Source organism: Leuciscus leuciscus, assembly GCF_965113295.1.
Source record: "Leuciscus leuciscus genome assembly, chromosome: 10".
Classification (NCBI taxonomy): Eukaryota; Metazoa; Chordata; class Actinopteri; order Cypriniformes; family Leuciscidae; genus Leuciscus; species Leuciscus leuciscus.
The window spans coordinates 9,769,020-9,786,061 of record NC_138734.1 but is presented as its reverse complement, the minus strand read 5'-3'; the positions used below and the strand labels follow the sequence as shown (position 1 = coordinate 9,786,061).

The following is a 17,042-nucleotide window of genomic DNA, read 5'->3' as shown; positions in this document are numbered from 1 at the left end:
AAGCATGTTGGGCTTGTTTCCATCAGAGTGTGCATGTCTCTTTTACTCAGCATACAGCGGTGTTGTGCATTTTAACCGACTGATGTGAGATAAGGATTCTTGAAATGCATTCTAAAAATCAGAATAATTCATAATAAATAATGGTAACACTTTATTATACAGTATCTTTGTTACATATGTTACATGTACTTATCATAGTAATAACAGTAAATTATGCATAATTAGAATCAACTAACCCTCAACCAAACCCCAATCCTACCCTAACTCTATAGTAAGTACATGTAGTTGCTTAATATTACTCAGTAATTAAATAAATTATATAATTACACTGTAACAATGACACCTTAAAATAAAGTGTAACCTACATAATTATTCACTGCATTTAAAGTGCCCACATTAACAATATTGTGCATGTTTGTTATCGTGATATATTGTATTACCGTATATCTGCGAATGTCTAAAATGTAAATGTCGGTGCATTGTAATTACATTAAAAGTACTTTAATTAACATCTGTTGTTACATTGTTAACTTTACCCCTAAATGTAATTCAAACCATTACCACAGAACAAACTCTAACCCCTAATCCTAACCCTAACCCTACCCTTACTCCTAAACCCAACCATACCTCAAAATCATTAGCAATAAATGTGGGAATTTTCCTGAATAACATGCAGTTACAAAGTAAATACAAAGACTTTGGGGTATTTAATTTTTACTAAATAGTAGTTATGCAACAGTCTCATTCAGTTTTAGTTTTGTTTAAGTCTGTTACCGGTTCTGCTTTGCCTGAGTTATGTTTGCTAGTTAGTTTCTTTAGTGAATGATTATGTTCACCTGTGTTCCGTTTAGTTACTTTGTTAACTGTATTTATAAAGCCCTTCGTTTCCTCAGTCCTTAATCCGGTCGTTTGCGTTTGTGTGGTAATGTTATATGAGTTTGATTCTTGTATTCTCTTGTGTGTTTTGAAGTAAAGACTTTGTTACTGAATTTCCTGCGTCATGCGATCATTGCCTTGAACGCGACAAATCAAGGCCACCTTAATTTAAAGTGTGACCACTTCCGATAGCCACTATTGTTCTCTGATTCAGAGAACAATAGTTTCCCCATCTATATTCTAGAATATTTTTTTTCTCTGCTTTGATTGGCAGATGTGTGACAATGAATATTTACAAAGCAATCATATTATTAAAATTCAATTTCTGCCTAAAACTAATAGTCTAGACAAAAGGGAGTCATCAGTCAAATTCTTTCCCTATTAATTTGTCTCATGATGTTTGGCTTTCATATTTACAGCATTAAGCACTCTGATCCAGCAGACGCTGATGAGAATTGGCAGGCAGAAACTCACAAAGGCGTGACAAAGTGTAACCTGTACATGGAAAATTCATAAGGAGACATTGGCTAAGAGACGTTCCTTCAAGTAGGAGAAATCGAGAACACGCATTCGACAAGGACGCCAGAAAGGACACAGAGTGGAGACCGGTGGGTATAAGCATGTAAATGAGCCTTTGTGACGAAGGTATAAAAATGAAACGTCCCCTTAGAGCCACCTAAAATATATTTTAGGCCACTCAATACAAAGATCTCACTCTCCTCAGGAGAAACATCTTTTAAAAATGCAGCAAGTGAGAAACATCCGTATGCTGTACAGAAACGGCTGGATAAACACAGTGGAAAATATCACGGAACATAATCACAGGCTTGTTTACAATGGACCGATTTTCCATTTCCCTGACTATGGCTTCTTTGCCGATATTAATGAAGGATTGGCCGCGGGGTTTTGAGAGTGGCTGCCCATACTTTCGAACTAATGGGATTAATACTTTTCATTTGGAATACAAAACCCTTGAACATTAGCGGAAATCCATGTTAATTACAAACCTTCATTAACTCCACACAGCTGTCAATGTCAGATAAACGCAGGGCAGCTTCGATCCCACCCCTGCTCCTCTCACGATTGAGCTTCTCTTCATCTAGAGACGTCTTCCTTGGATACAGCTAATGTCAGAAAATCCTTTTGCTAAAGTCACCCGTGTCCAGTCAAATTCATTTCGCTCATTTCAACGACCATCTGACTGAAAATCCATTTTAACTACTGTTATAGTTGAAGTGGGAAAAGAATGTCTTCTTTATTATTCAACAATGCAGTGTGCTGGCAGAGTAATCCAAACAAGTAATACGATTCTCTCTTGAATCTTCTACGGTAAACTGTATCACCCACCATTTCATTACATATCTTTTCATAACCTTGGTAGTGCTGATCTGATTATTTTAAATCTTACTTGTGGAGCTTCCCAAGCCAGAATCACTACTGTTTATTCTTTAAGGACTTGAAGAGACTATACACTTTAGCACATAACTTATCGCACACAGTTTGTGCTGTAGACATTAATGATATCTCAAACCGTGCAGCTTGTTGAGGTATGTTATTTCTTTTATAAGCAACATGACTTATATCAGTCTAGACGGATGAAAACAAGGGAGAAAATTGGAAGCAACTGAACTGAGCTGAACGATGACATCACGTTTTTTTTTTGTTTCAGAGCGGCCACATGTATGAATGAACTAAATGAATAACTTTTTTACAACAAAAATGAAACAGCACTGAACTTCCTTAAGCTGGACTATTTTCTTCTGGAAACAAACTTTGTTGCATTATTTTCCAGTTATCTCTGTAAAGATACAAAGAAACAGTCTTTATTGAAAAAAAAGCGCTATATAAATAAAGGTGACTTGAAAAAACGTAACTAATATTAAAAATGTTCATTACTCCATTAAGGTTCTATATAACATTCCTGGTTCTGTTATTTTTACAAGCCAAATAACCTTAATCTGGTACTAATTAGAAGTATTTTTAAGTTATAAGTTATTATAAAGCTGTTTAAGTTATAATTTTATGTCATGTATTGTAACCATCAAGTAAAAAGTTGCTTGATGTTTTTTACAGTTTGAATACATATGATAAATACATAGTGTACATATCATTATTATAAAAAAAAAAGTTTAAGATAAAAAGCACTTTATAAATGTCATGATTAATTCATAAATATCAGTTCTTTTATATATATATATATATATTTTTTTTTTATTATTTTTTTGACATTTTACAAGCTTAACTAATAATGTCATGCCACAAATACTGCTTCACTGCTTATGTTTTTCTAAAACATAATTATGCCAAACTGCATAATAAGGTTATCTTTTTATGAGTTCCATCCTCTTGTTTTCCCATCATTTAGTTTCAGGCAGACTTTTTTCACTTCATATCAAAATAAATGTTTATTATACAAGAGGTGTATTCAACTTCTTGTATTTATGAATTGGATTTTTTATGTATTTATGCATAAATGAATAGATTTAAACAAAAACAATGGAATAATTAGTCTCTCTTTCTGTAAAATGGCTTTCATAGAAAACATTGCATCCCCAAAAAAAGCAAAAAAGAAAGAACTATATCTGCCCTTGCTATGTCACAAAAAAAAGAAAATACAATAAATTGCTCGACTCTGACAGATTTGCCACAAGATATATCAGATCTCGCAAGCTCAAAGTCCATTCATCACCTTGTTACGTGAAGAACGGAGCATTCTTGGGCTGTTCACTTCTCCCATCTATCAGTAGTCACTGTGTATAAACAAACATCTATCACACAGCAGACAACATCATTTCAAATGTGATGCGCACCACTTTATGAACGATTCCAAACACACAGCGTCTGACAAACCACACAGCTGACCTGAAGAACACTTTGTTCTGACTCTACATCTTTTACTGCGTCATGTGGCTGCTGAAAGGGCTAACGGCATCTGAATGCTGGTTACACCATTACTTGTGAATTATTGATTTGAGAGAATGGAACTATGGCTTGATAAGCAGCAGGAAGTGAGGAAGGGTGTCAAGGTGAGAGCTGGCTTTGTGCTGCGTGTGGACATTTTTAGCGTCGCTCTGAGGTCTGAGCCGAGGACCGTACGCACGTGCGGTTGTGCGTTATGACCGGTCTGGGGCTGTTGGGCTGGCGAAGCCATTTTGCAGGACAATTTGAAAAGAGCGCAAATCCCAGTGGCTATTTCTCAGAATAAATTGCCTGCTTTGCAACAGCACCACTGTCAGCAGAAAAGCCCCGTAAATAATTTTGCAACGTCCACTTGCTCACCGAGCAAGGCCTGTGATAAATATGTGGTGAATTGGGGACTCGAGGTCTCGAATACCTGTTAGTAGAGGTGTGTTAAAAATGTAGTTGTATGCGTGTAGGGCATCATTTGTATTACTATGTAAGGTTGTATGTTACTGTTTCTCGTCAAATGCTTTGCAACTAGGTCTCTGTGACCTTGTTTTAACCCTAAAAGGAATTAATTGCTTAATGAAAGACAAAACAATGGATTAACCTGCAAAACCTGATGTATGAAATAGTCTTTATTTATTTGAAATTGAACAGTTTATTGAACCTTTAGACAAAAAGTTTTTGTTGAGTACCATATTTGAAACGGGCTTACTATGGCTCATATAGTGTGATTTAAGATTATATGGAGTTAGAGTATATGGAGGAAAAAAACACAACTCAATTTTATCCAGAGGCCCAAACTGAGCCCCCCCCAAAATAAAATAAAAATAAAAATAAAATAAGGGGTAGTTGCTGATATTTATATGGCCACAAAAAACTCCTATAAGCTTCATTTTAGTAAATGTTCATCTTGAAATTTTACTAAATAAAATACATTATAAGCATATCAATCAGACAAAAAAAGCACAGTTTTGATCATGTTGATCATTTCGTGGCCTTATAAACGTATGTATCAAATATTATACTGGCTTCATAGGGTTAAGATCATTTGTGAATGTGCATCTTATTATGAAAATCAGAGTGATCATGTAGAGGTTACGAATTAGCACAAAATTATGCAATGCAAATGTCAGCAGTGACTTTGAACATGCATATCCTTTAGAAAGAGAACCTGGGGAAACTATAATAGGAATATGTTAAAACACTGAAATCTCTTCAGAGACACATGCTTCATAACTGTTTTGGGTTTCATTACAGTCTTGGCAGGAGTAAATTAGCACAAGTTCGGTGCCGGAGGCACATGGCATTCAAAGCAAGCAAGGTGTGAATTCACAGGATGACAACACTCTAAAGTATGTTAAGAGATAGACTATCAAATTTAAACATCTAAGACTGGTGGGTCACAGGTCTGTCCTGATAGGGTCATGGACTTAAGAGTAATAAGACACAAATTCAAAATAATAAAATTCAACTAACCATATAATGCATAGCTGAATGAAGAGTTTGTAGAGTGTCATCATTTACATCATGTTTCAACCATTTTTGTCCATACAATGAATGTCAATGGGTCTAAAACAACTTGTATAGCTAAAAAAGGGAGATTTTCCTCAAAATATTTTCTTTTGTGTTTAGTCATACAGGTTTGGAATGGCATGAGGGTGAGTAAATGATGACAAAATGTTCATTTTTGGGTGAAGTATCCCTTTTAACATAGCAAAATAAATTTAGGATTTGTAAATATTTCTAAAGGTTTATCAACCTTTAAAAGGGAGGAGGACACATTTAACATGCAGTGTTTGTTATTCTTCTGCTGCATGTCCAAAGTTTCCTATTCAGCTCATTTCATAAACCATCACAACACAACCAGAGACACCATGAAAATTATATTCATATTATTAATTCTTTCAAATGAATAGGCTCTTGCGTCTAGACGTGACTATGGCAGAGAATCTCTGTTATTAAACATCAGCCCTTTCACAGACTTGTAGCCGACAGCGCTCGACGGGGGCTGATAATTTCAGATCTGTCACTCATGATGAGTGACACGTCTCCTCCATCAAGAGCTTGTACACATAGGCTTGCACTCATTTTCCTCATGCTGATTTAAGATTATGCATAAATGAACCACTACAGCGGATGAGATATCAGCCAACAGGGTGGGTCTACAATATAATGGCTAAAACAAGCTATATTTTCATTCTAATGAGGTTACATGTACAAGACCTTAACAGACGAATAAAGCAGTATGTCATAAATGAACTGACTCCGAGTGGTTACATTTAACCCTGCAGTCTGTTTAATGTGTGTTTTAAAATATCTCCCTTTCACGTCCACAGCATCTTAGATTATAAAAATGGACAACACACTTGAATCTCTTTAATGAGATAAGTGACAATTAAATTAAATTAAATACAGCAAACAATTAAATACACAGAATATAATATGGTAAATATTGAATTGACGAGTTGTCAATACAATTCCAGTTGTTTCTGCGAATTGAAGCGATCCATTTGCTTTTATATTCTGTAGTTTTCGGAAGAATGTTAAAAGATAGTTTAGATTTGGTGTTGAATCTATTTGTACAGTCAATCTCAAAGATCTTTCCAATTTTAGATGTGTTCTTGTGTGACTAAACACCAATGCTGCCACTCAGTCTTTTTGCCACTCAGTGACTTCCGCCTACTGTGACGTCACTTGCATACCCTCTATAGTAAGTTCAGAATTACATTTTTTATTTTTAAATAGATTTTTTTTTTTTTAAAGAATGTAAATGTCTTTATTGATACTATTGATTCATGTAATGCATCCTTGATAAATATCAGTATTCATTTCTTTAAAATAAATAAATAAGACTGATCCCAAACTTTTGATATACACGACTAATAATAAGAAATCAACACGACATCAATCACAATGCAACCTTGCATAGCAAACTAGCCTAATAGCTCTGAGAGTGCAAACAAACCTGTCATCAAATCGCACCTCAGCAGAGCTGAACCCAGCGTGAGACCGGTAATCATTGGACAAGAACATTGATTAAAGCCCCTGTGCACACAGATTCATGTAAATGTATGCGTGTTTATGGGCATATTTAATTGGAATCAATTATAAACACAGACCCTTAGGAGTGGACTGCCACTGCTTCATCCCAGATCCTGATAATTATCTCACTTTCATGCAAAACATGAACAGTCACAGAAATGCGCTTCAGCTGGGAATCAGACTCACCTTCGGCTGGGCTGGACTCTCCTATCGTTCTTCCTCCAAGAGATTCTGGGTTTGGGTGAGGCACGTGGCCGGCACTCCAGGGACACGTCTTTCCCAACGGTCGCGATGAGCCGGACAGGGTTTGTGCTGAACACGGGAGCTGATGCTGTTTAAAAACAAACACATGTCCACTTTAAAGGATTGCCATCAACTCTTATGACTTTCTTTCTTCCATCTAACACAAAAAGATACATTTTTATGAAGGTAAAGGTTATTATTTTCTATACAACACGAGGTGTATTGACCAGTTTTAGGAGGCGTTTATACGACACAGTTTTCATCTAAGATCAGAAAACTTTTTATGCTTTTTGGCCATTCAATTACACGACAATGGCGTTTTGGGGGCTTGAAAATGCAAACTTTGAAAAAACAGGTTTCAAAGTGCAAGTTTTTGAAAACGATACTGTTATTGTCGTGAATTTGTGAAAATGGTGACCGCATACCATAGACAGTAAAAGAAATGGACACAGCGACCCCATTGGATTCAGCGGAGAAAAGTGAAGTCAATTAGAAGCACTCTCTTCCTGATGGCTGAGCGTACTGCGCAGACTCAAACTGAGCTTGACGACGTAGATGTGACGTGAGCAACCCGTCTGTCTTCTAGTAGCTGTGCCAGGAGAAATCTGAATCATTCCCTTCCGAAACTTGCAGAGACGGAGAGTGTGAGTAGGAGGTGTCCATGAGCTAGGAGCAGGAGAAACTTTTGCTAAGTATTCTGATGAATTATTTTGTCATTTTGCCTCCATGTCCCCCCGATTGCCCGCGAGCTTCTCCTCCTGTCCATACGGTAATTTCTCTACTGTGCGACAGAGAGTTGCGTGGTTATGACGCAATCGTTAGCCTATTTTTACAAAAACTGCTTCTACGGGGCCATTACGTAAGATACAAGGTAATGGAGCCTTTTATACATTTTCGTGTTTCTTTAGAAATAAATGGAGTCTTCAAACGCCTCAGATGTAAAGTTATTCGCTGTAAAAAGTGACGCCAAAGAGTCAATGGAATGCTAACAGCAGGTGATGATCTGCTAATCAATGGCGGCGCCCGGGGAAGCTTAATTTTTTTCCGAATGACTGCCCCCCTGCCGCATACACATGCCTATTACGTGTTTAGTCTATAGCCACGTAGTTTCTTTACAAAGTGACATCGCCACCTACTGGCTATTTTTTGTCATTTCCATGGATCCGAGTGAAAGGGGATCGTTTCAACAACAGTGACATATGTACATGAAAAACGCTTATGTTTTTAGTGCATTGTTGTTGTGTAAACATAAACTTATTTTGCTATTCAGTTATCATTAATTTTCATTATATATATAAAACAAAATCTGTTATGTTCCACAGAGGAAGAAATTCATAATGCTTTCAAAGAAAGATGATGTTGCCTTTAATTACTTTAAGAAACCAAATAAAGCTTATAAACTACAATCTAATTTGTTCACATACTTGCTCAACAATGTAATTATGCTGGCACTGTTGAATTGCTAACTAATGACATGAGCATACTTTTGTAAATATTCATATGTAACATCATTTATCTTTTCTCTTTGTACAATTGGTGGAAGTACTATGCCAACGATAGCAGTAAGAGATGAATAAATGAGTCCTTTTTTAATAAAATAAAATGTCTGTTTTAAGAGACTTTTGAGACTCTAAAGGGAGATACATGTTTCTGGAATGATTATAATGGCATTGCTGTCATTGTGTATGATGGGTTTATAATTAGTAGCTTTATAATAATGCGTGTCGTCTACCAGAAGTAAAACATTTCCAGGCTAAACGATAAAAAATAATTCAGCCCTCGACAAGCGCATTTGAAGATAATTACTGTTAAATGTTTAATCTGTCTGCGGGGAGTTTCTCGCCAAGCTGACACAAACGAGTAGAATTAGTAGATTAGTAGATAAAAAGTGCACTTTTTCTTTTTTTTAGATAAGACAAAACAAGTAAAAGTTTAAACACTTTAAAATAAAAAATAAAAATACTCTCAAACTTCTTTTTAACCTATGGACACTCATAATTTGTGTAAATAATAATAATAATAACGGGCTGAGGTGATGTTTGAAATGGAGTGATGTGCACATGTATGACTAAGAAACTTCATTGTTTTGTCAGGAAGTAAAAAGGAAACAGAAATGTCCATTGTCCATTTTATTCAGACCAAAACAACATATGCTTGTGCTCATGTGTTTACATACAGTACACCTTGCACTAAGCTATTTCACATAACAGATGTTGACATATAGTCCACAAGACAAAAATATTAACTGAATTTACAGAAAATAATAATACCGTTGTTACCTGGATGATCTTTATGATAGTTGTTCATGAGTCCCTTGTTTGTCCTTAGTTAAACTTCTCCACTGTTCGTTTTTCCAGCATCTTCTACATATTTGAACTCCTTCCATATTTGACAACTGAGAAACTCATGTACAACTATTACAAAAGGTAAAACATTCACTGATGCTAAAGGCATTTTTTCATTTAGTACTGCCTTTCAGAAGCTATATAAGTTATTTACATGCTTTCCAGAAAATTATTTATTTATTTAATGACATTTCTGACATGACTTTTCTTGTTTGCGGGGGCACAACCAAGTCTGTGGAGGGGAACAAATAATTTCCTGCTAATTAAGCTGTTTCAGTCTGAAATATGTCACTTTACGTTACATGATGTCTTTGTAGAGTCCTGCAGTGATTATGTATTTTCGTAGACCAACCTGGAAGTTAACATCAACTGGATCTCTCGATAAAAAACAATTACGATTTTCCCATGGGCTTTTGGATTCTTGCAGAAAATAAGCTTGTGACCAACAAAAGTTTATGATTTGTTCCTCATGATAGTCTTCACTATACATTTTGATGACTAAACACGATCAGCAGATGTAAAAAGCTAACACCACCACAGTTGCATGTCTTTAACATCAGCAACATTAAGCTCTTTCAGTCTTTATTTAAAAAATACAATTATTCACACAAGTTAGAGTTTGCAACAGTGCGATTTTTAAACACACTGAGGCTGTAAAGGCGGGATATTGAGTAGATGAGTTTAATCGTTCGGTGTGATGACATTTCAAAGAGGCCATATTATGCCCTTTTACAAAGCTTTGATTTTGTTTTCGGGCTCTATAAGAATAGGTTTTTAAAAAAGAAAGATTTTTTTTTTTTAAAAACACATTATTTTTCACATATTGTGAGTGTCTGTAACACTCTGTTTATTTCCAGTCTCTATGAAGCCCCTCCTTCTGTGCTCTGATTGGTCAGCTGGACCATTGTGCTGTGATTGGTCAACCGCTTCAATCATGTTTCTGGAAATGTCACAGCCCTTACCATAACCGCGAGTTTCAGCTTCTGAACTGTGTAAACACCCGCACATCAGTTTTGGCTCATAAATTCAAGCCCGAGTCAGATGTAGAATGTAGAAATGTAAAAGAACAAGCAGATCGACCAGAACCACCTTTGCAAGCACGACTTGCACAATGTTTAATTTTTTCAATTCTCTTATACATTTCAGGTGTGATGTGTGTGCAGTGCACAGAAAAACTTTGGGGTTAAACTGTTCAGGAACTGTGTTAAAAATAGGAGTAGTTCACCCAAAAATGAAAATGATCCAAGGATTTACACACTTTCAAGCCATCCTAGGTGTATATGACTTTCTCCTTTCAGACGAACTCAATCGGAGTTATATTTAAAATGTCCTTGCTCTTCCAAGCTTTATAATGGCAGTGAATGGCACTCCTGAAGTCCATCAAAGTGCATCCATCCATCATAAAATATATCCACATGGCTCCAGGGGGTTAATAAAGGCCTTCTGAAGCGAAGCATTTGTTTTTTCTTGTAAGAAAAATATCCATATTTAAATCTTTATAAACTCAAATAACTAGCTTCCGGCAGAGTGCCTACGCAAATCGACTTATGCCAAAAGAGAAACTTCTGACATGACGCATTGACGAACGTGGAAGCGCAGAGGATAGAGCACGAGAGGCGTCTAAGCGTACGATACTCCTACATCCTACATTGCGTCAGAAGTTACTCTTTTGGTGCAAGACGACTTGTGTAGGCCTTTTGCCGGAAGCTAGTTATTTTAGTTTAAAGTTTAAATGTGGATATTTTTCTAACAAAAACCTATTGCTTCGCTTCAGAAGATCTTTATTAACCCCCTGGAGTCATATGGTTACTTTTATGATGGATGGATGTACTTTTTTGGACTTCAGGAGCACCATTAACTACCATTAGAGAGCAAGGATATATATTTTCTCATATAAAACTCTGATTGTGTTTGGCTCAAAGAAGAATTTCATATACACCTAGGATGGCTTGTGGGTGAGTAAATCATGGGATAATTTTCGTTTTTGTGTGAACTATCCCTTTAACCACTGTTTCCTAAGTTCGTCTGACTTAGGAAGGCCGAAAAAAAAGAGTTTGGGGTTTAAATTCAGTGTGGAAAAATCTGCGTTCTTAGACATGATGACAACACACTACTAACGTAACTCAACCAGGCCTCAATCTTTTTTTTTTTTTCTTTTTTTTTTTGTATGCCTTGGGTGGGAATTATTTAAATGAGGAATATAGTGACGTGTACACTCCCTTAAGACAACTCAAGACTATAATCAAGGTGTTTCTGGGAGTTCAGGCTTACCGACATAACTTCCTTTGGAGTGGACTTTGTGCTTTGTATCTTTGCAAAAAATGTTCATGCTCAAACAGCAACATTACACACAAAAGAAAGTTAAAAATGTAAAAGAGCCTAATAGGTCGTCTTTAATGTCCCCAACATCCTCTGTAGTTCCATTTAGCCACTTGTTAACAACCACATTTTTCAAGACAACTAAAAGCTTTTTAAAAAAACACAAGGGGGTTTTACTGATGTATTTTATGAAAATATATCGTGCTTGTGTTAAAACAGACCTTATTTAAGGCATTTAACTAAAAACCCATAAAAAAAACCCATTGACTTCAGGATAATGGAGCCGAAAGTGGTACAATGCTAACTAATTTCTGGGTTTTGTCCAACAAAAACACTTCATATCTGCAGCACTATATTCCATGCCCAATCTTAGAGACGTTCATTCCTGTATACTGATGTTCATGTTATGAAGAGACTGCATTAGAGGCCTGAGCTTTTCAAGGACATGTACTCCAGTAGCTGGGGAGGACATTGTGTGATGGTATAGTGAGCAGAGCTAAACACATATGGGCTAAAAGTGATGATGTCTGCAGTGCTGCTGGAGCCTTCTGGGGCCTGTAGCTACATGCTGACAGGCCTCGTCAGGAGTGTTTAGTCAAAGGTTGCACCATGTTTTTTACGGGTGACATTAGAAAATATGACATTTTTAATCTCTGGAATTGCCAAAGGGCCCCACAATCCACCACCTAACATGCTGAGAGAGTCAGGACCAATGAACGACTTTTTTAAGCTTGGAGTGGGGGAATTAAGCTTGGAGTGGGGGACGTACATGTCTTTGTGGAAACAAATATGTGTGTGCTTACTTTGTGTGTGACATACAACATTTAAGGGAGTATTAGTACACCAATTATACACTCGGTGCAATGCGGCACCAGGCACGACACAAGTGTTTTTTGCTAGTTTCAGCCTGACACAGTTATCATTTTCACGTCCTGCGCCACGTTGTTTAAATAGCAAATGCATTTGCGCCCATTTGTGCGCCCATGGTCTGAAAACGAGCATTGTTGGCGAGTTGCTATTTTGAGGCAACTGAAATAGACTGCGTCATTGACCAACAAAAACCTGGTCTAAAGTCAATGGCGCAGTCTATTTCAGTTGCTTCAAAATAGCAATGCGCCAACAACAATAATAATAATAATAATAATAATAATAATAATTTGTTACATTTATATATTTCTGGGTCCTCAAAGCGCTTCACATATGGAAGGGGGAATCTCCTCAACCACCACCAATGTGCAGCATCCACTTGGATGATGTGACGGCAGCCATATTGCGCCAGAACGCCCACCACACACCAGCTTGCTGGTGAACAATTCTCCTGAACACACCTCGTTTTCAGACCAGCACGCCCATGGGCACAAATGCATTTGCTATTTAAACAACATGGCGCAGGGCGTGAAAATGATAACTGCGTCAGGCTGAAACTAGCAAAAAAACACTTGTGTCGCGCCTGGCGCCGCATTGCACCGAGTGTATGATAGGGCCCTTAGACTGCCTTAAATGTAATGCATTAGCAATCGCAGTATTATTTTTTTTTATGTTATTTAAAGCACGCATTAGTAATATGCGCCTATAGTCGAGTGCACAAGGCACGTACACTTATTACACACACAGGGACGCCCAGCAGCACACAAACATGCCAAATATTAAAAATAAAAGGATTACAATGTAAAAGATTATTATTTTGTACATAAAGATATAGTGGAATCCGGCTTGTCCTGTAGATGGTCTGCTCGTGCGCTTTAACCTCGCGCACAAGCTGATCTGTTTCCTCGCTAGAGAAGCGTTCAGTCTTTCCGCTTGCAAATTCCGCCATGCAAATAGTGAATCTGCCATGGTGTGAGCGCAACTGGCTTTTAAATGGAATGGGAGATGAGACTCTGATTGGTTTATTGCACATTACGCCCACAACACCCCATTACTCATTAAGAGAATAGGGACAACCCTTTAAGACCATGCACCAGGCGCGCCGACCATTTTTCCCGCCGTTAAACAAGCAAAAGTGGATTCGGACACGCCCTAAGTGAACTTGCACCGTGCGCTTTAGACCATGCTCTTAGATCGTTAAAATAGGGCCCTTAGTGTACGATTTTTAAGTAGGAGTTTTGACATGCGTCTCTCATTGTGAATACTAAGAGGTCTTTTGTACTCAACGACCCACTGCCGGTTCACTCTGGGCCCACTCCACTGACCTCGAGGGTACGAGCAGCATGGCAATGGCACACATGCGCATATGCCGGCACCCGAGGCAGCTCATCTCAGAATGAAGGCTGCTGTTAGCCATGTAATATGTCACTGCAATATGTGCTCACATTTATAACAGAGAATAGACTAAGTCATGGACGACAGCTCTCCCCATAGGCGCTGAGTAACTGGAGGATTTGTCACAAATACATCCAAAAAAAGCATTCCTTCTGACTGTCACTTCAGAGAGCTAAACAAGCACATTGCAGCTGGAGGGAAATGGACCAGTGAGGGGGAATATTCAGGGAGTCACAGTCTCTCTGAAAACTGCATGTTATGAGTCTAGCATTTAATATTGTTCATTCTTTTCTTTTACCAGTTGTGCAATGATACCAGAAATGTCTGTGACAAATATATATATTTCACCCATGTTTTTGTCTGTATGTTTAACATTTGAATCGAAATATAGTGTGTGCTTATATACACATTTCTCCTACATTCATCGGGATTCAACAATGAATTGAGCATTAATGCTGTAAAAAAGAAAAAGAAAAAAAGAGTCATTTGTTTGTGTTCGACTTGAATTAGAATGATGAGAGACAAACAAAAGTGCATAATGAGGAACATAAATGAAAATGACCCCCAGGAACGTGACGAAAAGACGACCACACACATCTTGGAGTGTGTGGGACAATCAAAGCTGACAGGGAGAAAATGAGGATGTCTCCAGTAAACACGCAATCCCAGTTTGCATCTCTCCTTTGTTTCGTCCCGGGTATCCAGACACCGAGAGCGCTGGCATTTTCATAAATGACTCTAACATTTCTTGTTCTGATTACACCGAGACTGACAAACAAGCTAAAACCGATCCAACATAACTTTTTTTTCCTCTTCAACCCCATTCTTTTTCTCTCTTTTCATCTTGCCTGTCTTCTTCTGCCAGACTGCAAGGCTGTTTGTGACAGCTTTGTCTGTGTAGTCTTCAGTTTAGCCGATCCATGAGGACACCTAACTCAATATCACCGGTTTCTTTCTTCCTCAAATGTGCTGCTAGCAGACTTTTCAATCCCTGAAACAGACTTTTTCAGTTCAAAGAAAAGAGCAATTGATTGCTTCCTGGCCTTGTTTTGTCTTCGATATCATTCTGCAATGACTTCAGGATTATTCATTGTGTGTGATTGAAAGCAGCCTGTCAAAAGCTGGCCTGCTCAACGCTCACAGAGAGAAAGAGAGAGACAAGCTTTACCTGTGGGGTTAAATGGCCTTTTCAACATTGTTCACCCAGACTAAATTCTCTTCAATATATCCATTACTTTTCCTGCATCTACTTTTATCTGCCTTCACCGTGTGCGTGCCACTTTTCATAATTAGGAGACAAGTAATAAAATGGTACAATGGTACTAGCCTTAATATCTTGAAGGTGTCTTGAAGGTTCTGTTTCTTGTGTTTCCTTCCTGTGTAGTTCTTGATTAACCCTTGGTAGTTGCCATGTATATATAGCCCTGAGTTTCAGTTGTCCCTTGTCAGTTCACGTCTTTGTTTAATGTGTGGATTAGTGTTTACACTCCGGTGATTCTCCTGAGTGTTGTTTTATTAAAGACTATTTATACAGATTGCCTTCTTCACACGTGTTGCTTACCACTACTATATGTGACAGAAGGAATAATCAAAAGGGATGCAAATGCATCAGGGGTGAAAAAAAGATTGGAACCCCAAGGGGGTTTGAGAGTATATATATGTAACCAAGGCCTTGTTGGTGGGAAAACAGTAATAATAATACTAAACAATCATATCCTTTCCCATTTTTCATTCAGTTAAATCCCTTATAGATAAAAACAAGCCTGCTCTACTGCATGTTATTTCCCATTGAATATTCTAGTTGTGTCCCAAAATACACTAAATATGCACTTATACTATGCACTCGACCGTCTAGTGTTTGAATTTGATATGGTTATTTGTCATCGGACATGGGAGTCTAATACTGTGGAAGCTTACAGAATAAAAAATTAATAAAAAAATTACAGACTTTTTATCTCACAATTCTGACTTACTTTTCCCACAATTGCGAGTTTACATCTCGCAATTCTGACTTTTTATCTCAGATTTTCCTGATATAAAGTCGCAGTTGCGTATAATATAAAGTCAGAATTGTGAGATTTAAACCCGCAATTCTAAGGAAAAAAGTCAATATTTGTTCCCTTAGAATTGGACTTTATGACTCATAATTGCAAGTTTATATTTCACAATTCTGAGAAAATATGTCAGAATTTTGAGTTTATATCTCGCAATTCTGACTTCATAACATGCAATTCTGACTTTATATCTTGCAATTGTGAGAAATAAAGTCAGAATGGCAAGATGTAAACTCGCAATTGTGAGATAAAAAGTCGCAATTATCTTTTCAATTGTTTTATTCTGTGGCAGAAACAAGCTTCCATAGGCTATAATACCCCTCCCCATTCGCTGCGTAATTAATGTGTAAGGGAAGCCGCGAGAGCATGATATATACAACATTCCACATGTTTTGTCAGTTAATTAAGTGCATTGTGTATTTTTTTTCTTTTGGAATTTTCAGCGTAAATACCACTCACACTAAAAATGGCATAGAATAGTGCATAAGTACACAACTCAGTTTTAAGCTGAAATAGTGAGATGCTAGAAACATTTATAAACATTTACCCAGTATTTTGAGCTCTGCGCTGGAGTAGATGCCTCCATACTTGTTCTCGGCGATGCACTGGTACATTCCTGAATCAGCCTGCTGTAGTCTGTGAATGATAAGCTCCCCATTCACCATTTCCACTCTGCTCTGTGGGGAGACGAGAATCGCTTTAGAACCATGTGTTCACCTGCCGGGCTGCTCCTCAAAGCACACTTAATGTCAATTACACATCTGCCAAAGTGACTCCAGCATGAGACCTTTATAAGTCACTAGTGATTTGTCATTATAGTACCACTTATTGATATAATGCATTAAACAACAGTTAGTTCTGGTTCTCAAATCTGATCGAGCAGCATTGCAAGAGTACTGTTATAACAGTCCAAAAGCTCTGCGATATTTCACAGTTTGTATTACTTGTCTGTGTTCACAACATTCTAGATCGGAGTATGTGAGCGGTGCAGAGT

General features: G+C 37.4%; 1 protein-coding gene across 2 annotated transcripts in view; it reads right to left on the bottom strand.

Annotated features, from left to right (window-relative positions):
- cntn5 (contactin 5) overlaps nt 1-17,042 on the bottom strand; it is a 305,321-nt gene that overhangs the window by 58,393 nt on the left and 229,886 nt on the right. For both annotated transcript variants that reach the window (XM_082182883.1, XM_082182882.1), the window contains exons 10-11: nt 16,596-16,725; nt 7,012-7,156 (exon numbers count right to left, since the gene is read on the bottom strand). In XM_082182883.1, coding sequence (XP_082039009.1) covers nt 7,012-7,156; nt 16,596-16,725 — 275 coding nt within the window. The remainder of the gene's footprint in view (nt 1-7,011; nt 7,157-16,595; nt 16,726-17,042) is intronic.